At 35.4% G+C, this 25573-nt stretch overlaps 1 protein-coding gene across 1 annotated transcript in view; it reads left to right on the top strand.

The window, feature by feature from the left end:
- The window catches only part of CNTNAP2 (contactin associated protein 2), a 1020050-nt gene that overhangs the window by 434632 nt on the left and 559845 nt on the right, over positions 1-25573 (top strand). Inside the window, exon 4 of the mRNA XM_015618213.3 lies at positions 15533-15680. Within this exon, the coding sequence (XP_015473699.1) occupies positions 15533-15680 (148 nt within the window). The remainder of the gene's footprint in view (positions 1-15532; positions 15681-25573) is intronic.

Here is a 25573-nt window from a genome sequence, read left to right as displayed (position 1 = left end):
GTCATCAAGGAATTTATATATTTATATCACTTCTAGGATTTTTTCAAAAATGATGGGTAATAGCTTGTTTACTTGATCTTCCAGCTCCCTCAGGACCCACAGATGAACCTCTTTAGGTCCCATGGACACATTCAGGTTCCTTAGATGGTCTCAAACCTGATCCTCTCCTACAGGGAGCTCAGGATCTTCATCCTCGCAGTCCATGCATTTGGCTTCCTTGACTTGGGTGGCATGGCTGGAGTACTTGCTTCAGTCAAGACATGCATAGAAATTGTGGAGAACATCAGCCTTCTCTTTGTCCAGGGTAGTTGGGTGTCCTTCTGGACAGTAGATGTCCTTCTGGAGGGCACCCACATTATCCCTAGTCTTTTGTTTTCAATATATTTGTAAAAGCCTTTCCCCCTACCCTTAGTACCCCCGGCCATACTCAATTCTAACTGGGCTTTGGCTTCCCTAACCTTGTCCCTAGCTTCCCATACAATTTTCTTGTATTCCTCTCAGGACACCTGTTCTCATGTCCACTTTCTGAAAGCTTCTTTTCTCACTTGGAGTTTGCACAGCAGCTCCTTATCCATAGAGGCCTGCTGGCATTTTTGCTCAGTCTCCTCCTAGTTGAGATACCTTGCTCTGGAGCTTGGAGGAGGTGATCATTGAAATTCAGCCAGCATTCCTGAGCCCCTTTGCCTTTCAGGGCTCTGTCCAATGGGACTATATCAAATAGGTCCTTAGAGAGGCCAAAGTCTGCCCTCCTGAAGTCCAGGGCAGTGAGCTTGCTGCATGCCATCCTCACTGTCCTCAGGATCATAAACACCATCTCCTGGCTCCTGGTCACTGCAGCCAAGGCTGCCTTGAAGCACTGCATTCCCCACCAGCTCCTTCCTCTTGGTGAGCGCAAGGTCCACCTTCTTGTTGGCTTTTCAATCACTTGTCTAAGGAAGTTGTTGACCCATTTGATGGGAAAACTCTGGGATTGCTTGTGCCCTGCCATGTTCTTCCCCAACAGATATCAGGCGGTTGAAATCCTCCATGAGGATCAGAGCTTACAAGTGTGAGGTCACTCCTGTCTGCCTATTGAGGGCTTCATCTGCAGCATCCTCCTGACTGGTCTGCTACAGGCCCTCACCATAACATCCCCTGTCCCTGCCCTCTCTTTAATCTTCACCCATAAGCTCTCAGCTGGATCTTCATCCTTCCCTAAGTAGAGTTCCATACTCTCCAGCCAATTATTGGCATAGAGGGCTACACCCCCTACTTGCTTCCCTAGCTTCTCTTTCCTAAAAAGTCTAAAACCTTCCATTCCAATGGAATGTTTGATGGGTGGTGACTCACTGCCTAGGTTCTGTACCCTACCTTTGCCACCTGCCTGCAGGAACATGGGTATGAACTGCTGTGCCACACCCTTCTAATGTGCCACACTCTTCTAATGTGCCACACCCTGTTTGCCTCCCTCAAGGTTGCTTGTACGCCTTGGAAACATTTCAATGGCAGTGCTCTGACTACAGTTCCTGGCAATACCCCCTCCTTGCCTGAAGGGTTCCTGAAGGCTGCAGGGTCCTGAGGGGACTTTGGGCAGCTGTTCAGGTGTCCCTGAGCTTGGGATCCTTCCATACAGCACAATCCAACAGTCCCAAGACTGAACTCAGTCACCACTGATGTCTCTGCTGTTGCCTTTGACTGACTCTTGAGCACTTATCCCAGCTCAGGGAAATGTCTCATTTCAAGATGGCTCTTAACATTTTAGCCATTTAACCTAATTCTACCTAAGTGTGTGCATGATGTGAAGTATATGATTAAGAGTGCTTGATGTTCCATAATTAATTCATACTTCTGTGTCTTATTTCTTCTATTTTCATCTTCTGTCCTTAAGATAAATCTCTGATTGTAGATGTAGACGCAGTGCCCTCTCCCTTGTAAAGATGCAATGCTCTGAGCCATACTTACTAGAGTGTCTCTTCAGCATTGCAAGCTGCAATGTCCTATCTTCAGGGTCTGGGTTCTGCTGCTTCCTGCTTTACTCAGGCCAGACATTTAAGTGAAGGATATACCACCTTTTCTGTGCTGGCAGACCCAGGCATAGCGGATTAATCCTATCACTATAAACAGGATGGATTGATTGTCCAGCTGCAGCCTAGGAGGAGATTTTAACTCTTCTGTGAGATGCCATCTACTCCTTCTCTTCACTTGAAACTGTCTTTCCAGTGTAGCTCAAGACATACATCATGCCAGGACTATAGCAAGCTACTGGGAGAAAGAGGCTCTTGGGGTACTTGTCTTCAGCCCCCTTTCTGTCTTTTACATTAGCAGTTGTTTTCCTGCACGTTGTTATGATAGGGAATACGACGGAATTAAGGTTTCCTCAAGTGTTGTAATTCCAATAGTAACATCAGTACTTGAGATATACAGTCTAAAGCTGTTTAAAAGCCCAGCACAGTCATCTGCTGTTTGAGATACATAACTTCAAAAAAATAAATTCAGCAGCGTCTCTAAACATGTTCTTTAATTTTTCACTCTCTATGTTTCTCAGGGATGGAGGATGTAAATCATTTTGCATACATCAATGCAAATGCAATTCAACTTAGTACTGACATGCAGTCTAATTGGCTTTAAAATGGAATTTTGTTTTTTGAGTGCTAATTTTCAGGTAATGACTTTCTAATTGATTTTCCTTTTATGAAGGACCATTGATTCACTCCCTTCAATGAAATTCAGTAGGCTTCCCAAGAGAATTTATGAAAAGCTGTTCAAAACAAGGATCTATCACTGCTGCTTTCTTCCACCTTGCTCTGCTCTTCATTCTGTATAAAATACACTTTTTTTTTTTAATTTTCCATGAGCAAGCCTATCTTAACAAGGCTAAACAATCATATTGTATATATATATATATATATGTGTGTCTGAAATGGTCTCTTTAAAAAATACCAAACATCTTTATTCAAAGATGGATTGAATTTTTTGTTACATTCTTCCTAAAAACTGGATATTAACCATGCCTCCAATATATTTATATGAAAGTTACTTAATATTTCATCAGTTTCGATCACACAGAGATTATCTTAACAAAAAAAAGGATTCACAATTTTTAAATGGAAGTATGAGCTATTGTGTTACCATATTGCATACATCATTAAGTCAGATGAGTTTGCATGAGGCATAGTGGAGACTGCCTGAATGTTTTGCTATTGTACAATATAACAATCCCAACTAGATTATAATGCATAATGTAAGTGATAGTTGGAATCCTTTTGGTGATCCTGTTTTGAATCTTGGGGTTTAAGTCAGTGACATGACAACAGAATGAATTCCACAAAAAATGAATGGAAATCCATGCTGCTATTTTAGTCTGATTTTTCACATCCACTGTGGGAAAGGAGGAGGGAAGCTAGAAGCATTAAAAGAAAGCCTGTAAAGGTTTTGCAAGCGAGATCAAGTTGTCATTTTGCAAGCTGTCCCAGACAAATTACAGATTTTGCTTAATTACCTGATTATTTTTATATTATAGAAACAAAGTCAGTATTTTATCAACCTGGCTTGATAGTGAACTATTCTTGGATATAGAGCAAAAGATGTAATAAGATCCAGTGACTGGATGAACAAACTGAGTAGAAATAATGCATATATTTAACACTGAATAAAAGTGTGGAAAAACTTCTGTAGGGGTGTGATAAATTTGATTTTTCTATCACTTTCAGTTTTGGAATCAGGACCAGATAACTTCATGAATGGTGCACTACAGCCCAGACTGTGAACTTATTAATTGAACTATTGCATGGGAGTTGGCCTTGTGTCTACTGAACTCCAGAAGAGATTATCATAATGCTCCCCTCTGGCCACCAAAGTCAATAAATCTCTTTTTTTCATTTATTATTATTATTATTATTATTATTATTATTATTATTATTATTAGGGATGTAAGAACCAGTGAATGGATTTGGTTTGTTTTTAAAGGATCAGTGCATAAATAATAGGTAATTAATTCTCAACAAACACTTCCAAGAGAATTATCTCTGTCTTACAGACAGAATGAGTTTCAGAGGCAGTGGAATGTCAGTCTCAGTTCACACAGTAAGTAAGCAGCAAACACAACTGCCAGCAGTTATTCCTGGATGCTGTGCTTATGCTATTACAAGTGTTTACAGAATTTTATCAAATGTCTGTAAAGGAATTTCCTGCAGGTGCTTTCTGTGATCCTGTAGAGAAACAGAGTAAAATTACGATGGCCTCTTTCATCTGAAGAGCTCCCAATTCATTCTCAGCACTCACAAGTATGCTTTCAAAATACTCTCAGGCAGTAACTAAGTCACAAGTAAATAAGTCTAGAAGTCAGGAAAAGAGAAATATAGGGAGATCCTGGTACCTTTGTCTTTCCCCTCCTCCTTCCTATAAAAATCCACAAAATGGTTTTTTTTGGTATCTCTTGTATTAGTTTTTAGAGAAAGGGATATGACAGACTAATAGCAATGAGATAATGGTGTCTCCACTCTACTAAAGCTTGTGATGCTAGAAATACTTGCCCTTACTGGAAAACAGCAATGTTTTTCCAGTGTTTTCCAGTTTTTCCAGTGTCTGTGACAAAGCTTTAGAAAAAAAAAGGAACATACAGGAAGATTCACTGAGTATCTGCCAGCTTTTTCCTGATCAGTTTGGGCTTTTGCATAAGAACAGAACCACAACCATCCTCTCTGTGCTGCAGAAAATCCTTGTCACAGGCAATCAGAATCATAGGACAAGTATTGCATCTAAGTAATGAAGATCTTTGTACATCAGAATTTCCACCTTCTCCTTCTGCATGAATAGTAAAACACATGAAGCTGTTAAAAACAACAATGTTGCTCTACTGGCATGAAACTCTTCTTTTAAGTTAGTGGCTGTGGAGGCTGTCAGTCCTACTCAGTGATAGAAAGGACTGCAATGAAGTTATGCTAAATTCAAAATGTCACTGCCTCCTTGGCCGGAGAAGCATGTATCCTGGCTGCCAAAAATAAATAAACCAGAAATATCTAAGTCAGATAAAATTGCCAATGCTTGTGAGGAAAAAAAATGACTTGTACGCAACAGGTAATCAATTGGCTCTAATGTTCAATCCCCTAAGATTTATGGCACAGCTTCAAATTAAATTTAGAAAGTTTCTCTTGAAAGAAAATTAGGCTATTACTTCACTTTACTACTTGTTTAATGAATTGTAAGGAAAGAAGTGACAGGTGATCAAAATTTTAAAACCCTTCCCTCTTCCAATTATTGTAGATTTACCTTTTGTGATTACTAAACAATGGTTTTGATTTGTGTAAGTCCTCCTCTTTCAGATGTTAACAGCCATTTGAAGGCATTTCATCTAAAAGGTGTCTCTACAGTCACCTTCAGAGTAGTAGTTGATGTGAACCTGAACAAAACATCATCATATAGAAATTATAGATGCATATTGTCTCCGCAAAAGGGAAAAATAAAACTTCTGAAAGCATACAGTTGCAAAAGAGGAAATGAGATGAAATCAAATGAGGCACTTTAAAACAAAAAATAGGACCTTCAGTATTTCTTATTCCATTATTGTCTCTTTTGTTAAGACATCTAACAGTTTACTAAATTCACAGGGGTTTCAAATCAAAGATTACTTATTACTCTGAACTTCTCATATAAATACCAGTCACTTTTTGTATGAAGACTGAGAATGGGCTTAAGCAGAAACACAAGAATTCTGCACTTCTCCTAAAATTCTTTCAGTCATGCTCATCATAGCAGGAAAAATAAATTTTAAAAAAAGAAAAAGAAAATAAATTAAAAATAAAGAAATCCCTGAAGAAAGAGGTAGCTTCTGACAATTCAGATATTTCTTTCCACATTCCTTTGTAAAACATTCTTGTGGCTTTTTGGTATCATTTCAAAAAGGCAAGTGGTTAAAACTGTCCTTATTTCCCTAGAAAGATGAGCAGCTATTGAATGCAAGTTGAAGGACAAGCAGGCATGTTTGAAGCCTGTCACATACTATAATTCTGCCTTCGGGGATTTCTTAGTAATATTCCTTTGATCAGTTTGAAAGGACTATGCTGAGGAGTTCTACTCTAGGTGTTTTTCCCACCACAAGAATTTTGTGTTTGCTTGCATGCTATTTTACTTATGATTCTCTGCACCTAAAGTTCTTTTAGCCTTATGCTAGGTTTTAGAAATTTTAAAATTTTATAAATTTCCATTGATGTTTCTCATAGTTACCTTTTGGTTATATATTTTTTACTCTTGTTGTGGGTCACAGACTGGAAGGTTCTAAACTTGTGAACCTTTGTCAGGAAGATCTTAACTGAAGATTGTGATTTTTAGAGTATGGGCTCTGCCTAGGATGAACAGGAGAATAAGAAAGGAAAATGATTAGTGAGTTTTTGTATCATAGCTGACATTGATAGCTGCATCACTCTTTGGAATTCTTAACTTTAGTGTATGTGAAATATGTTAAATAATTTACTGTAATTTTCTTTCATCTTGACATATTCAGAGAATATGAATACCCAGAAACTAAAACATGTTAGTGTTAGATGGCAATAGTACTGTTATTTCTTTTTTTTTTCCTTTAGTAATTTTTTGCTAAATATTGACTTAATATTATGTGTGAACTTCATTTGTTTTATAAACATTGCAACTTGGAAGCATGCAAAAACAAAACAAAAAAGATTCAAAATTATTTTAAATGCATAATTTTTATGTTTCTATAACTTTAAATCAATTTTGTAATGTTTTAATATTATTTGAGGACAGCTGGAACATGTTTAAAGACAGCTTATTGGCTTTTTTAAATTCAGTCTTGCTTCCCATTACTGGGAAGCTTATCTGAATTATGGAGTATATAAGTGCTATCTGCAATTAACTAAATTCCCAGAATTAAATAGATACCAAAAGTATTCAGGAAAAACAAGTGATTATTTAGATTTTGTGTTCAAAGTTTGTTTATTTTATCTCAGTATACAATATTAATTTTACACATGAAGCAATTAATACAGAATAACCAGACTTTATTCCTCGCTGATTGATTTACAATTCAGTTCTTGCAACTATTTCAGATATGCAAATTTTTGTTTCACAGTTATTTCTTGCATGCTAATAATCTAGTCAGAATTGCAATGATCTGGAAAGCAGTCTCTGGACTCTTCTATGAATGAAACATAGGAATGAAAACTGTTCATAACTGAGAAAAATTTATCTTAAATATTGACCATCCTGATTCACATAAGATTCAAAATAAAAGACTATAAAACCAGCAAGTGCAGTAACTTTTTTTCATAGTTATAAACTGAAATCACAGATCTAATAGTATTTTCTATTATGAACAAAGATTGCTGTTTAGATTGACATGTACCTAATTAAGAGTTAAAAAGCTTTCTTTAGTTGCTATGTCCTTACTGAAGATAGATGATTCTCAACAGGATTTAAAATAGATTTTGCATTTGTACTTTTTCCTGCAGGGAGTTTTAGTCTTTTAATCCCAAGCACTAGGTCAGGTGGTGTGGAATGACACCACTGAGTTTGTGCTTTCTTAAGTGCACTCTCTGGTAATAGCCTCAACTCTTTGGGTGGCAAGTAACCCAGCAGAGGAGTGGGGCTGCGCAAAAGAGAAGCTTTGAGACAAGAGTGGTGCACAAGGAGTAAACTGTCCTGAAAATTACTGAAAAGCTATTTTAAAATCATCAAAGTGTGCAAAAATTTCTAAATGCATCTGTAACAGAGATGGAAAGAAACCTAGGACTGCTCTGAGTTCCTCTGTGTTTGACCTTCTTCTCAAGGTGAGAGCTCCTGCCACTGCTGAGCTCTGTGGAACAGCAGCTGATCAGAGAGACGTTGCTGTTGTTATTTCAGTAATGGCTGCAACTGTGCTTAGGTATCTTATAAACACATTCTTCCTGTCTCTCTCTCATTCTACAGAAGATGCAGCAGAAGTAACTTTGTGTTTATTAATGAATAAAATCTCACAACTCCTGTAGAGAAATGTAGGTTTTATTCTGTCTGTACAACCATTTCACGCAGGTTTTTGTATTCTATTTCTTTTAACATGAATCAGTCAGTGGGCAACTTTTGGAACTAATGTGTTGATCACAATCTTTATTTTGTAGACTACAAAATATGTTCTATTATTTAATATAATATAAATATTTTAATATAATATAAATATAAATTAATTAAATATTAATTTTTAATAATTATAATAGTAGAAAATCAATATAGTAACCTTTAATTAAATTCAAAATATTAATTAACATAATTATATAGTTGCATATATATTGTGTGTGCATTTATATATACACACAATATTATTATATTTTATTATTATATTGTATATGTTAAAATATTGTATTTTACCCAGGAAAATTTTTATTTCACTGTGCAGCAACTGAAGAGTGGCAAGATTTTAATTTAGTTCCTATCTCCCACTTTGCTTCACTGACCACAAAAGGCTCAGCTTTCTAATTTAGACACACATGTAAAAACTTCATTAGGTGCTTAATAAGAATTATTTTATTTTTCCAACCCCATAAAATAATTTAATTTTACTCCATATTTTATATGTGGAACAAAGACAGTGAAAGATTAAGTCAAAGCTACCTAATAATTTTGTGTCTGCCTGGAGCTATATTAAGTGCCACAGAAAATTTTTTTGCAACTTAGTTGTCCAGCATCACATGGGATGCAGTCACAGAGAGAATCCAGCACCTGTGCTGTTGGCACACCCTGTCTTTTCCCTTCATGAAAGATGGCCTATTTCCATCTGACAGTCCACAGACTTGGACACTGTGCATACTGTAGTCTCTCATGCAAATAAAGGACCTATCTTAAACCAGTCTTATTCTTTATGCTGCTCCTGGGGTGGGCCCTGCAGCGTCTAAGTGTGAAAATCTGTTTAGTTTATTTAAGACTAAGAGCTAGATAATGATTACTCCCCAATGGGTTAAGAAGCTTTTACTAATAATGCAATCAGTTGATCTTAACAACAAAGATGGAATGTTATTCAGTGGTGGGAAGGTTGTATTTACTCAATTTAAATCAAAGTTTAAATGCTGGATACTAAATCTTGAGAACAAATTGTGAAAGACTAAGACTTTCACAGGCTAAATTTTCCAAATCAAGGTCACGTGTTTTTCCTCTTGAATTTAGACATGGTTAAAATTGAAAAAACAAAACAAACCACTGAAAAACCTCAAGATATTTCCGCCTCAGTTGTCTAGTGTATTAGGATGAATAATCACAATTTTCTTTCTGGGAATTGTATGAATCTCTGGGGAATTAATAACAGGTAAATATGTAAATAAATTCACATCATAATGATATTCAGGAATTCATTAAGACTCTGCTGGAAACATAACTTCTACTAGAAGTGTTAACTTTACAACCCTAATGATATTTTAATATTTTTTGTATATAGCTTAGGTTTAAAAGAATTTTAGAATTGTTCCCATTTTAGGTCAAGTGGAACAAAGCATATATGGTTTAGCATAGGGGTTGAAATTTCTTCCTCATTATACAGGCCTGAAAATAATTTCAGAGATTTGTGAATCCCTGTTTTTGAAATTTTTCATGTTATGTTTGGTGTCTTCACCAAGAGGGAAGAATGTGTTTGCCAGTGAGATATTTCACACATCTCTGGAATATTGTATTTAATTTCAGGATGGAGAGAAACGTGGCACAGTTGGTGCCTTTGCTGTGATGTCCCCAAAAGTAAAATTTAACAGTGTCCATACATCTGTGTCCCTTGTTCATGAGTCTAAAGGTTAAGGGAATAAGGTTATTAAATGGAGATCTGGGCAAAAGTAAACTGAATCCTCCAGTCTGTTCACATGTGCATTGTCAGATGTCCTACCTCAAATATTCCAATAATACAAAGTCAAAAAAATGTTGCTGTCCAGTCCTGAAAAGAAGTCAGTTTCCCTAGCAAAATTCAGATAATTCGGTAATATTTCTGTGCATAAATAAAGGATGAACATTTGAATGTAGAAGTATGAGAAAAGCAATTATTTCTTGGGTTTGGGATATATGAGTAAGATGGTAGGTAGTTCTTTGCTTGTTAAGGCTTTTGGCTTTAGACTTCATTACTCAAATTAAACGAAGACAATATCCTTCAATAGTGCCAGAAGAGGAAAGAATGTTTCACTTACATCCAGTTACCGAGTCATGTTCTGGAAGCAGTAGCTGGGAGGATGTGAGAGTTTTTGGTTTGTGTTCGCTTGTGTACAGGAATTTAATTTGTTTCTGTTTTTAAAAGAAAATCTGCAAATATCGGTAAATTAAAATTCACAGATTTGAAAATGAAGCTTATATTTGTAGTTTTTCTTTCAGGTATCTAAAATTATGCTCGGGTATCATATCTTGTTCTTTTGTTACTGTCTTTAAATTTTGAAAACATTTTCTAGGAACATTAGACAGAACTGAAATCCCTACAAGTTATCTGTGAATAGGAAATGACAACATTCCTTAAAAACTTTTTGAAACTTACAGATTTCTCGAGGTTCTTGTTAAAATACCAAAAAATCAAAGTTCTTGTAGAGGAGGTTAAGTTCTTCTTAAGTAAAACAGTAGTTATTAGGCTATAAAATATTGGCATATTTTGCTATAAAGATCAGCAATGTTATGTTGCTAAATCATTTAGTTTTGTTTGGAAATATGAAATGTTAAAAGGCAGCAAATAAGATTTTGGCTTTAATCTTTGCATGTAATGATAATTCCACTATATTAGTCATTAAATTATAATGAATATATGGTTAGAATATGTTTTCAGCATACAAAGAGAGAATTTGAACTTGAAAGTAAGCTTCCTAGGAGTCACTAGGCAGTATAAGGGTGTAAGGAAAACAAAAAATGTATCTGATTTAAAAATGTCAGGAAATATTTTGAGCATAGAACAAAAAAGTGTACTCAGTTCTAGTGAAAGCCTGAAACTAGACGTTCCTTATTTTGAGTATGTGAGTAGTCTTCCAGAAACTTTTAGCACTGCACACATTGTATAGGGGTTTTATATATACATATATACATATACATATATATATATATATATATACACACACACACACACACATTTACTTAAAACAGAGAAATGTGGCTCATGGAAGTGTATGGATAGCCACTGAAATTGGGATTTACCACTAGCATTGGTAATAGAATCGAGTTCATATGAGCTCACCATCATCAGCAGTATAGAGTGGCTCCCACCTATTGTTAATCCTGAGCTCTTAGGAGTTCTGGTCATTTTATAACCACGAATCTCAAAGATAAGACTGAGAATTTGGTGAATCATTGGAGGATTTAATAATTTGTGATAAGGGAAATACCTGCTACAGCTTTTAATTACTTTCAGAAACTTTCTTTTTCTATTCAGATGCATTTCTGTGTGAGGTGATTATGGAGGATGCTGTAGAAATGTTGTTTTTCTTGAATGTGTTTGTTTTTAGGGAAAGACTAGAATATGCAAATTGTAGTGTTACGTGTCCTGCTGTTCAATGGAGAGAATTAAGAAATGTTTCATCAAATAAAAGATTAAAAGATTACTGCTTCCTATCACTTATTTTTACTCCCCACAGTACACATGGAAGTACAGCAACCAGTTAAAACTGAGCTAAAGTAGAGATAACCTAGGTCTCTTACTTTCTGATACATTATTTGGAGGTTTTTTATTTTCTATTATTCTTTCCTTCTGCAACTTGTTTTCCTACTATATTTCTGTATTTTTATTATTTTTTCCCCTTCTTCCTCTTGAAGTTAATCTCTTCCATTCTCCTTTACCCAATCCTCTTATTCTTGATGTTTGAATTTGCATGACACAGTTGGGCTTGGTTTTCACAGGTATTGAGCAAAGATAGGTTTCACCAGCAAAGAGTAATTGATGAAGTTCAGGTTTTGTCTTTTTTTCTTAAATGTCTATGTGGTAAAGGAGGAACAAATTTTTGAAGTGTCTTGTCTTCTTTGAAATCTGGTGTGGATTTCAGTCAGCTTGTGCAGAACCAGTTAGTGATGTGAATTTTTCCAGGGCCCCTGGATTTGAACTGTTCTGCAATGCCAAACATCATGCACTGCTGGTGGAGAGCTTGCAGCACCCAGCCAGCCTTGCCCTGCTCGCTGATGGTGCAGGTTCCTGAAAACACAGGTGAAAAACACTTTCCAGATCTTCCTTTCTGTGCAGTCAGAGGGCTGGTAGCCATAACCAAAGCTGTCAACATCTCACTTTTGTAATCTTTCTAGCTTTTTGAAAAAATTATTTGGTTTGGAACTTGGGGAGTTTTTTCTATAAAATAAAAAATTAAATTTTTAGTCAGCTTCATGCTTAAGCTCAACTTGGAGTCCCAAAAAACAACCCCAGTTATGTTTCCTGAGGACATATTCTTCCAGCCTGTAGATGTTTCCATATTTTATAATGGTATTTCTGTTTTGTATTTCTGCAATTTGTAGAGATATAACAGCATGGAACACAGACTCTGGACTGTTTTCATTACTGCATGTCAAAATAAAGCTAGAAGCATAGATATTTTTTTCAAAAATCCAGAGACATAGATTATTTCTTTCTTTGATAGAAAGGCAAAAAATAACTATTAAGACTATAATAGTGAGTATAAAATTAAAGTGGTGAAAAAAAAAAAGTACTATTAATTAAAGAAAGTTATGAAAAAAAAATCAGTAGTTCCTCATACTGGAAAAAAAATGTCATTGTACTATTCCATGCATTGCCCTATTTTTACATCATCCTAGGAAGAGCCTATACTGAAGCAATTTTAGTACTCGTCTCTGGATAGATCATTAATTTGGATGGAGAATTCTTACCTGAATTGAGGTGAAGAATTAATTTTCCCCTTAACTAAGTTAGATTCTCTGGTATACATGTGATGATCTTTTTCAGTGAAGTACAGGGTTTATTTTTCTCTGCTTCACAGAGAGCTGAGAGATTCAAAACATCTTTTTGTTTATTTGGTTGAGGATCTAACCACTATCTTTCCATCATTTTACTTTTTGGTTAAAGTATGAAAACTTCCACTTTTGTTCACTTAATAGCATTTCAGGCATTTCTGTGCCTCCTTATTTCATAGATAAATTGTTTAATGCTGAGAATTTATTTTTAATCTTTTATTGTAAAAATCATTTTCCCAATAGGAGATTTTATAATCTCCTATTCTTTGTCCATAGAATTGAGTACTGTAAAACTGTTGCAAACTGTCCTATTACAGGAAGATAAAGTCATTTTGGCCAGTTTTACTTGCACATTACTGTTAAGCTGTGTGTTATTTCATTACAATACTTATATGAATTTATAATTTAGGTCTTCCATTTTTAATTATTGATTAGACTGTAGTTGTTCTTTAAGTACAGGATAAAAAATTGAGTCTGATCATAACTTTCCATAGCTTTGCTTCCAAATTTGCCAAACCCTTGTCTTCATTTTCTCCAGGTTCTTTACCTATGCAAAGAGGTTTATACTGTCTCTCCAGTGTCCCCAAGTACACTGGGGTGGATGAAACATACTGGTAAAGCCAAAGTGAAATTCAAAAATCACACCATTTTTGCTGAAAATTCTGCTGAATAATTGATTATTTAATTTATTATTTTTAAACTTTATTAGTTGGCCTGTTAAAATATGATGTCTGTCCTATAAACCTGCCCTGTTAAATTTTGAAAGTTATTTGGAGCTGAACAGAGTTTCCTCTTAAGGGGAGACAAAAATCTTGCTGTATACATTTGAAAGCTCCATTCAATATATGTTCAAAAGCACTGTTTGGAAAGGATTTGGGGACTTCTTTTCTTATCTTTTTTTCATTCTTATTCTGTTCCTGTCCTGTAGAGCACTACCTTTGAGAAAAGTGGTTGTGGCTAATAACATTCCCAGTCCTTTTATTGCAATGTGAGCTGAAATATGAAGCAGCTTACAGAATTCAGTATGCACTGCAAGAAGACAAATGGTTTATAGAACACAGAATTTTGGAGTTGGGCTCATGAGGCAGTGTTTTACGGATAAGTGAGCCATTTTTTTTATTTTCCCAGTTTGGGTTAAAGAAAACGCATGATACCTGGCAATAATATTTAAGTGACTTAATGTGATTAATAATCTGAAAAACTTGTTTAATTTATATAGGTATCTACACTTTCTTTTCTGGAAAAAAATATTTTGCAAGGAGATTTCCTATTGTAAAATGCTGTATTTATTTATTTAGCCAGAGATTCACTCCCTGTTTTAAAAAAATCCTATTACAGATGCAGGTCTAAATTATATTTTTAAATCCTATTGGCCAGAAGAAAAGATTTTACAGCAATTGTGCATAATTTTCAAGGTTCTGTAAATTGACTTTTCAGTCTTGCAATAATAGATTTTAGGCTGGTATTTGCATTATCCACAAAGCATGTATTACTGTTCCCCATTTATTTAAATGAAGGCTGTGTTTAAAAGATACTGTTCTGCTGGAGACTAAAGGGAATGTGTTTTATTAATCTGGGACTGCCTTATTCTCTGTTCACTATATTTATGCATTCAGCAGAGGTTACTGATTCATATAGCAGTAGAAACCCTTGAAATGCCAGGTACCAGCTGGAATCGGCTCTCTTTCTGACAAAGAACTGGTAAACACAAGTCAGGGTACAAAGTTTGGAGAGCTAGAGAAAATACTTCTGATTTTGAAAGTTTTTCATCAATAATCTAATAAATTTTGTTGAAAATATCATCTCTTCTTATATTCAGTTTCCTTTGACCATAACACTTCTAGGAAATATTTAAAAAAAAAACCAGCAAATAAGACTGAACCAAAATAACCAGCAAACCTCTACATTTAATAGAGTTTTGATAAGATGATACGAAGCATCATAAAATTAAAACATTCCCAAATGGAATTTGTTCTTGAGCAACGGAGCATTGCTTTACATGCTCAGTAAAATATACATTTTTAAAGGAATCAAAATTTTTATTTCCTCCATAACGTTCTGTGATTCCTAGAAAAAGATGAAGAAAACAGGCAGCTGCTCAGCAGGATTTTTTGTCATTGTTCAGTGTATGCTTTCCTTTGTCTTCTCTTCAGCTCAGAAGAGAGAAATGTTCACTTCCTTGTGCCACTTAAATTTATAAGTACTTCAAAGACACTAATTAATGTCTCTTACTAACTTATCTATGAAGTGAGGAGAGCCATCACCATCATTTAACACATAAATAGCTTCAGCACAAAAAAAATTAAGGTGAATGTAACTGTTAGCATGTTATAATTTTGTGAATCCACCAATGAAGGGATCCTGTGTATTTTCCTTACAACAACCACCACCTGGGTCTATGACACATAGTACAAAAAAATTATTCTTCTAAGATATATTCTCTTAGTAAGCAGTGTCTGATGTAATTAGCTATTCCTATTGCTGTAAGCAAAAGACCAACTTAAAATTTATCTCTTTCAATATTTTGATGACAATACTTTGCAATAGTAGTCCTTGTTATTTGGGGTTTTTGTTCCATTATTGATACTTTTAATAGGATTTTATATGCATTTCTTCAGGTGCCAGCCATATAGGCACTAGAACTGATATTTTTTCTTCTTCTTTCCCTTAGGCATTTCCTGGAAATACAAACTCTGACAGTGTGGTCCGGCATGATTTACAACATCCAGTTATTGCTCGCTATGTAAGGATAGTTCCTTTGGACTGGAATGGAGAGGGCCAAATTGGGCTAAGAATTGAAGTCTACGGTTGTTCCTACTGTAAGTTTTTCCATCATGATCCCTTTTTTCTCCCCTACATAAAAACTCACTTTGAATTTTGGATTAAATCCAGATGTCAGAGACTTTTACCCTAGTCCCAGGATTGCTAGTTGTGTTACCCAGGGCTTCATGAAATACTTGTTGGAACTTGAATTCTGAGTTGATAGTTTGTTCTTCTCTGGAAGACGCAACATTAGAATTTGCAATAGTGCTTTGAAGTTGCTCCTATTCATCTTCATGGCTTCTGTTGTAGAAGGCTTTGGTTATTCTGTAAGCTTGATTGGGATGTTTGAGAGAGAGATCATATTCAAACTAATGTCACATTGGGTCTTGAGAGATGAAACAGAAACAAGATGTAATTTATTGCCTGGTACAAGAGATAAAATAAAAGCAATAAATAAGAATTATATCAGAATGGCTTAGATTACCCAAATATCTGACATGTTTTCCTGAGATATTTCGTTGAGTATTTGAATGTGACTTCAGAATTTCTTCTGCAGTCTGCTGAGCAATGGTACAAGTGTTTCTGTAGTTAAGAGCAGAACTGGTAATGCTTTAAGAAATTAGTTTCTGATGCCCTTCTTTCAATTCAATCCAGCCAGTGCTTAAGTCTGCAAACCTGCAAAATTGAGTTTATGATATCCTATTTCGATGTAACTTTTAGGTAATATCCTGGATTTGTTGGTATTTTAGCTGGAAGATGTTATTTTAGATTTGTCTTTTAATAACCAGACTTTATTCTAAAATGAAGAAGACTCATCATTGACCTCACTGGGTGACATAAGACCTACTGGAGCCATTTACCAGTCTGACTAGGAAAAAAAAGCTGTGGTTTCAGTTGTTTTTTTTTATTTGACTAGATAGTCAAAAGACTCCATACTTTCACTCAACACCAATAGAACCATGAAGAATAGAGTTTTGATATAATTTTTCTTATTTCCATACAGCAAATGTTTTAAAAACGTATACTGAATCACAGAATTTCCCAACAGCTGCAGGAATGCAGTTGAGAAATCAAATCAAACTTGCTGTGGTATTGGTGCTTCTGTACTGGGGGTACACAGGGTGCTTAGAAGTATTTGCAAAAATACAAGAGCAGGACCTGTTGCAATAAGACAAAGCTTAATGGTTCTAAACTAATAGGGATCAATTTAGAATAAATATGAGGAAGACATTTATTACAAAGGGGGTGCTAGAACACTGTAACAATTTACCCACAGAGGTGGTGGATGTTCCATCCCTGGAAACATTTCAACTCTGGTTGGTTGAGATTCTGAGGATCCTGATGTAATTGAAAACGTGTCTGATTATTGCAGAGGGAATGAACTAGATGGTCCTTAAATGTCCCTTCCAACCCAAACTGCTCCATATTTCTATGATATCTGCTGCCTGAGGAACAGTAGGTTGTACTAAAGTAAATTCTTACTCAAAGAGAATTGAGCTTCTGAAGTTTTAGGTACAACTCTGATTATTCAGTACATGGCTCTTAACAAACAAGTGTTTACCATCATACCTCTAAAATGTTTTACGTGCTGTTTTAAGTATACCAAACACTACAGCATGCCTAATTTCCCAGCATAATAAATACTTGCTTATAAGTATACCTTCTTGCTTGTACATCAAATGCAAATTCAGGGGTTTGATACCAGAAACCAACATCTAGTTTACTGTCAAATATAACTCTCTTTAACAGAATAAAATGTAGCAGAATCAAACTAGAAACCCCATGATATTTGCTGCAATATTTACACATAAAAATGATGCATTTTGATGAAATGAATAGACAAAATGCTGTACATATGTAACAAGATATTTTTAGAGGCTTAAAGTAAATGTGAGACAAAGGTAAAGCACAGCTTGCTGACAAAATTATTTTATTGTTTGATGAAAAGTTGCTCGCTTGCTGAACTTTTGGAGGAGAATAAAGAACATCTGCCCAAGGACACAATGTATGGAACTATAAAAATACCAATAAAATATGTCTTCACAGAAGAAGTAAGGTGGCCCATAATGATTTCATTTTTCAGAGAGAGTATTACTGGTCTGTCTTAGAAATTATTTCAATAATCATTGGAGATTTTTTTAATGTAAGATTAAAAATAATATATTCTGGTTTCATGTGTAAAGGGACTTTTCTTTCAACAGCTCTGTTTCAATGCAGTGTGGTCTTTACATGCAGGAATTGGGCTGCTCCCAAAATGGTATCAGTAGAGAGCAGCAGAGCGACTGAGAAGAAAAACTAAAAATCACTATGTAAAGAGGGAGGAAGGCAGCCCTTTGGTATGAATACTGTAACCAGGGAGTACTGTTTACAAATTCCCAGCTTATCTTCAAATGAATTATTTGGAGCCAGGTGTAAATGATGCACCTTTCCATGTAGATGTGTCCTTTGGCAGAGGCCAAGTTTTTAACCTTACCATTAGAAGTGCATATATTTGCATATAAATATAAGCACTGCCATTAACCAGTATGATTTGCAGATTAATCCTGCTGTCATTTAAGGAACTAACCATTTAGATAATCACCAATTTTAAAAGCCTGATTAAAAGATAGTCTTCTAGTCAAATCTGCCTCAATTTTTGGAACTATTACCTGAATAAAAGGCTGCCCAATATATCACAACTTTATTTTTTATTTTTGTTATTAAATTAATGAATTCTTTTACTTAGATATCTTCAGATATAAAAATGAGATTATCTCACATTGCACACAAGGTTTAACTGAGAAGCCATGCACAGTGACTGTAAAAACTCTTTCCTTGCACATTGCTACAACCTGGTCATTAGCCTCAGACCTTTAAGAAAAATGCTTCCTGACATTGGACTGCTTATTCAAATATCAGGTCACTAATTGTCATATTTCTGGTTCCTATTTTGTTTGTATACATATATAAAATACACATTTAACTTTTTTGTACAAAGGGTGAAATGTCCTTCCTTGCCCAGCAAATCCAGTCTGAAAAGAGGTATGTTTTCCAGAGAACAGTTAGACTTCACATCTGTACCCTGAAGAAGTTAATAGCATTACCATGTCTTCTTCTTTAAGTTTAGGTTTGCTTAAGGTTTAAAATCTGTTCTGTCTTTTAAATTTCATCTCTGTATTTTGTGTAGATTAAATCTGTGGGGTGTCTTCTAACAGAAGAATTCACAGAAAAAGAATTAGGGCCTTACTCTACAAAAAGGTTCAGAATGAAATTTGTTTTGGTTCTTTTTCATCTTCTGTAGTGGAAAACTGACTATATATTATTAAAAAAAAAAAAAAAGAAAAAAAGTATTAAAATTGGGTAAACAACTTGCTTAATGGTTAAATTAATGGTAAAATTGCATGAGCAAAATAAGCTTGAAAAATCACAACAAATAGACTATTATATAACGTAAAAAACACCTTTTGGTCAATGTGACTTTTAGCTTTTTATTTTAAAATTGTGAATTTCATAAACCCTACAGGGAAAAAGGGTCTTTACACTTGAAATAACATCACATATCTAAAAGTTATGAAGAGGAAAGCAATATAACCAAAGTAAAAATATCCACTGAAGTCAGTTAAATGAAAACTGATGGCTGAATTCTATTTCGTGCTCTTTTGGAGGTAGAGGGCGATGGCACATGACATGGATCTTCCACCATGTTGACTTTTATGAATTTTTGAGACGGGCAGCAAAGATTTGGCATCTGGAGGCCATGAAAACTACAATATAGTACTTTTACTGCTGATTCATGAAGATCATAATTAGCTCCTGCAGGATCATTGCCATATGAATAGCTCCCTTAATCTCCATCCTGTGGCAGATGAATGCCTACAAAAAAGGGGAAATAAGCATATTATTGCATAGGCTTTGGTTCTGCTTTTCAAGGTAACTGTAAGAGGCCTTCTGGGTCATGAAATCCTGTGTGGAAAACATTCATGATACCTTTATTCATAGAGAAGTTTTTATATGGCTGTGCTGATTTTCTGGCTCTAAACAGTACATTTGTATCTTTTTGGATGCAGTTGTACATCTGATGGTAAGAATTTTCAAATTTCACATGAGTCATTTCTGAATTGTAGGATACACTTGAAAAAACACAAACACCTGGAGATGGCAGAAAGCCATGCAAATATTCAATATACTCAAGGCAAATAGGTGGCAGGAACAATTACAAAGCTCCATGAGTGGCTGCAAGCCAAGCTGTTTACATTCACTGATGAGCTCTATTTGCTAATACTTAGGAAGCAGTGGGAATGAACAAATGTCACATGACCTGTATTTGCAAATCTGTTCTTTTTCAGCTCTACTACATTTACTGCTATGTCAAATGTTACTGTTTCACTATTCTGATTGGTGACCGTTCCTTTACTTTTTAGAGAGGGAGGGAAAAGAAGGAAAAATAGAAACCACAGTCCTGTGGTTACTCATGAAATAATAAATGTTTTTATGGTCAGCATTTACTCTAAAAATAGTCAAGTGAACAAAATTTTGGTCATGGAATACAATAACTAAAATAAGATTTGGAGGTGCTCATAAGGTGTGAGCCAAATGAATAAATGCAAGAACTGATGAGGAAGTACTGAAGAGGTAAAACCTATGGGCTGAACAGATCTTTTGGTTGTTGTAGTTAATCTTGTTTGCCTGCAGTGACTTTGAGTTAAAACACTGTTTCCTTTGATAGTTAATTGTTCATTCAGCTATACTTAGCTGCTTGGGAATTTATTTATTTGTAATCTGCTTAACTTGGTTTCATGCTATAGGCACTAACTAACTAACTAACTATGTTCCACTCTCTGTCTGGTGTGGTTGCCATAGGCACTTAAAAGAGAAACTTCCATATTGTCCAAAATAATCTGTTGCATCCAAATAACAAAATAACTGTTTAAGGTAGATGAAAAACCTGCTTTATTTCCCTTTTGTTGAATCTTAGCAAGTTTCACTTGTCCAGATTCAAAGGTATACCTTGGGCATTTTGTTTCACCAGCATATAGCATAAAAGTAAAAATAAAAATAAAATAAAAAAAGATGATCCAAAGTGTCATGATTCCTATTGAAATACCCTGTGGTAAATAAAATAAATAATAACATGTTTTAATAAATTTATACATACATATCTCTGCTCTTACACTTTTGGTACATGTGTGAATATATGGTTAAATGACGAAGGTATTTATGTAGTCCAATAATTGGCATAAAATTTCCTAGCTCTTCCTGTGATATTTTATTACTTATATTAAATGTGCCAGTAAGTTTTGTGGTCAGAATTTCCTGTCCACATAAGTCATGAAACTTCATAAAAACATTAACTGTCAGAAAGGAAGAATATTTTTGAAGTGTTCATTTTATAAAATCATATTTCTAGAAACTTTACTAATTTGCTGTGACAGTTCTTTGAGTATACAGGGATTGTAATGTAGGGGAAAAGCAGAACTAAAAGAATCATTTAGTAGAAGCTGCTGTGAGCTACAAAAGCTTTCCTTGTATCAGTGGTTTGGATAGTAAAGATTTCTGCTAAACATCCAACTGGTTTTCCCCTTTTCTCTTAAATTTCAGTGTTTGTCCTGGGAATTTCTATACCTATTTAAGTCTGTGTGCTTGATTTTTAGTCTTCATCTTCACAACTTATCAGTGGCAAACATAGCTTGATATTCTCCTTCTGACATTAAAGGTGCATGGATGTATACTCATATCTAAGCTATGGAGAGTGAGGAAAAGACCTGTGAACTTTTTCTTTGTAAACTTTTAAAGATCTGTTTGAATTTTTGCTCTGTTGGTAAGTTTTCTTCCTTGTTAGTGTATTTTTTTTCCTACCTTTTTGTCAGACAAGAGATTTGGTTTTTTCTTAAGGTCATGAAAATGGACACATTTTATTGTCCAGATAGTCTCAGGTCATTTTTAGTCATTTAATAATAGAGTTTTGTAATTTAAGACCAAAAATACCCTCTGCTCTTTATAAGAATTCTCAGTACAAATTGTTCTTCTCTATGACCTCTCCAGGAAAGAGCAGTTGTGATTGTTCCTATATACATGTTCATATATTTTGGCATGAAAAATAAGTGAGAACAGGTTTCAGTCCATTTATTACCTTCAGTTGTTATCATTGACAAACATAAGCCTCTTTTGGTAGTAGATACCACTTAAATTTTAAAATTATAAAAAAAAATGTTGCATCGTGTTGTTTGTTTTTTTTTTTAATGCATTAAGAAATAAACTTCTAAAATCATAAGATTCAGGCTGAAACAGAAAAAAAAAATTTCCAAATATCTTATTGTTTACTTTTAAAATTTTACTCTTAATCAAATGTTTCAGAAAGGTTTGACTTAAAAGGAATTTTTATTAAAAATATATTTATGTTTTATTCTTCATATTTTTGTTAATATGATGCAATATGAGGTTTTTTTCCTCTCTCAACTTTTTGCATCCAGTAAAAAAATGAAAAAAATCCATTATTTTCCACTTGTGATTGTAAGGGGGATTCTAGCAGATGTTGTCAAGCACCACAGCTTTGAGAAGTGCAACAGCCGTGTGTATTCTTTACAGGTTCATTTGTTAGCTGGCAATGAAAGTATAATCAGTGTGCTGGTTTCAGCCGTGGTGGAGTTAATTTTCTTCTCAGTAGCTGGTGTGGGGCTGTGTTTTGTATTTGTGCTGAACACAGGGTTGATAATACAAAGATGTTTTTGTTGTTGCTGGGCAGGACCTGCACAGAGCCAAGGCCTTTTCTGTTTCTTGTACAGCCACATTGATGAGAAAGTTGGTGCTCCTTGAAAGGCTGGGAGGAGACACAGCCAGGACAGGTGACCCAAGCTGACCAAAGGACATTTCAGACCATCTGACAGCTTGTTCTGTGTATAAAGTGGGAAGAAAAAAAAGAGGGGGATGTTTGAGGTGATGGAATTTGTCTTTCCAAGTAACCATCACATGTGGTGGGGCCCTGCTCTCCTGGAGATGGCTGAGCACCTGCCTGCCCACGGGGAAGTGGTGATGGAAGTTTTTGTTTTGTTCTGCCTGTGTGTGGTTTTTGCATTCCTTATTTAACTGTCTTTATCTCAACCCCTGTGTTTTCTACCTTTTACTCTGCCACTGTTTACTCCAATCCTGCTGGTGAGGAGTGAATGAGTGGCTGTGTGGGGCTTGGTTACTGGTGGGGGTTAAATCGTGACAATCAGCCAGAGAAAAACAAGTATGTTTTGTAGGAATACCTGATCCACCAGCTTGTTCAGTCATATTCCTACCGAGTTTTCAATTACACTTGAATATTTTTTTATCACTCATCATTTCCTTTAGAAGGATGTAAGCAGCTGGCTTGTTTGAAAAGGTTATTTTAATTCTTTTTTTTCTGTGGAATGAAGGAAAACTTTTCCCTAGCATATAAACAGAATTTATGGCCAAATTTGATTAAATTGTGCAGGGTTTGATGAATGTTTTTTAAAGTCAGATCTGGCTGTTGTGTAAAAAAAGCAGACTAATGTTTTCTAATTGGTTTTCCAGCAACTGCCCACACACACACAGAAGGGATCTTCTATACAGTGGTCTGTAATCAGTTAATAGGAAGATGGAGATTTAAAATATATCCTTTAATAACCATCTGAAAATATCAAAACCAGAAGCAGAGCTAGAGTGTGCTTTTTCACAAAGTAAGAATGGTTGCATTTAGGTAACTACAGTCAAAAGCTTCAGCCTAATCACAATAGTCTTGCCTTTAATCTTTTTTTTGCCTGAATGAAGGTCCATGATGGCTATGCCCAGCACAATTTTCTTGCATTCCTGTGAGTGGTGATTGATCCATTTGTCCATGGTGATTTATTCACTAGAGAAATCAGGTAGGGATTTTTTTTCTCATGAAACAAAAAAAAAATTCAGCAGATTTCAAGCAATAGGTATTGGTTCTATGCCATTGATTTGGAGCCTAAAGGGCCTCACTGGTATTTGTTTTTTTAAATTTCTGAAATAAAATATATTCATGATTCAGCTACTTCCAGACCTAGTTCAATTTATTATGCTTTTTCTCAGAAGTCTGGGTAAAGATGATGCATTCTGTATCTTTTATTTTAGGCATGACAAGTGGCATCTTACTGTGAGTAAGTTCTTATTTCCTCTCTGCCAAAATTTAGTGTTCTCTGATTAGAAAATGCACATATAAAGGAGTCAAAATTACTGAGAAGAAAAAAGCAAATTTAACTCTTTATAGTAATGCTTTTACGAGATTAAAATGAGCCTTGGTGCTTACATGTAGTATATCCCTATATGTTTCTAGACAAAATCATGTTTCTAAGCTGGACTCTCATCTTCATGAGCATACCTTTGGAGAGTTAGGTCACTGTGAGCCAGCTTCTCCCTGAATCCTCTAAAACAGGGAAAAAGTTCAGGATTTTCCGTCTCCTAAAAGTGACATTTTATGGCCCCTCCCTAGTGGCCAATAAGGGCCAAAAAGGCCTCACCTTTCAGTCACTGCTGCTATTGCCCTTCAAAAGATCAAAAAAGCTGGAAGGGACCTACAACAGTCCAATTGCTTGACCAATTCAGGGTTGACCAAAACTTAAAGTATAAAGGCATTATTCACATGCCTCTTAAGCACTGTAGCTCTGTTAATTGCTCTCACCAGACTGCAGGGGATGCTTTTTAGAGCTAAACTGAAGAATGCATTGTCCTGCTTCTGGCTGCACATGCACATTGTGTTAATGCTTGTGAGCATCATCTCTGAAAGAGAGTCAGAAAAATAAAACAAAATCCTGTTTCCAGCTGTAACCTTTGTGTTATGTGTCTTTCAGAGACTACTGGCATTTCAGACAAATATTAGCATTGTTTTTTGACTCATGGTGAGCACAGGGAATGGAAAAGAATGGAATAGAACAAAAGGGAACAGAATAGAATAGAGCATAGCAGAACACAACCGAACAGTTATGTTCTGTTATGCCCAGAGTTCTGCATGAGAAGCTATGACCCAGGTGTGAGGGCTCCACCCTGGAGAGCAGCTCTCTGAAGTGTGGGTGGCAGGACCATCCAGGAGACAGAGACAGTGTCATCACAGCTCTGGGATGAGACCAAAGCTTTCAGTTTATCATATGTGTTTCTCACACTGGTTCTGTTGGTGTACAAACAATTTTAGAAATGCTCTTAAACTCTTAGTCCTCCCTGGACCAGCATAAATTTCCCAACAGCACTTGCACCCTGAGATAGTGCCTTGCCAATCCTTGCCTTACCTTCAACTTTCCTGATGGAATACCCATCCAGAGAAGGAACATTTACCTTTCTGTCCAGCCTCTCCTGCAGATGCAACTAACTGGAGAATGAGATAAAATTACCTGCAGTGTCCTGCTGATATCTATCCAGTCCAATAATTCTCTTTTGCCAAAAGCCCATAAGAAAACAAACAGGCAAACAAATTTCTTGGTGTGTTTCTTGTACCCATGAATTAAACTAAAATAAATATTTCGCTTAACTAAACAATATCCTAGATTCAATGGCTTTGGTTATGAGGGCATCAAATGTCTCACATGCTTTCTGAGACTGGATTCTTTGCTGCTTTTCTTTTAGTCTAAGTATTTCTAAGGTCATCACAAGAAGTTTTTAATTCACAATGGCAGAGGAAGTTTTCTGTGTAATACATATGGAAAAATGTTAGCTCTATTCAGATGTAACCCTTTTGATTAGGAGATTTGACTCAATATTTTAAGCTCCATGAGGCTGGAGCATTTCTGGTTTTGTTCTGATTGTACAACAAAACAATGGAAATTTTTGCTCTTGAATATAGTTCAAGTTGAAGTACTTTTGTGTATGGTTTCATCTGGATATTTGGATGGCTTCCTAAATTGCTCATTGAATAGAAAAGGCTTAGAGAGTTCACTTACTAAGTACCTGTTTGTACTTGGTGCAGATTGAGGTGAAGGAAAATCCTTTTAACAACAAGAGTGATTTTTTAGAA

Source organism: Parus major, chromosome 2, assembly GCF_001522545.3.
Source record: "Parus major isolate Abel chromosome 2, Parus_major1.1, whole genome shotgun sequence".
Classification (NCBI taxonomy): domain Eukaryota; kingdom Metazoa; phylum Chordata; class Aves; order Passeriformes; family Paridae; genus Parus; species Parus major.
Note: the sequence above shows the minus strand (reverse complement) of the source record. Positions and strands in the feature narration are given on the sequence as shown.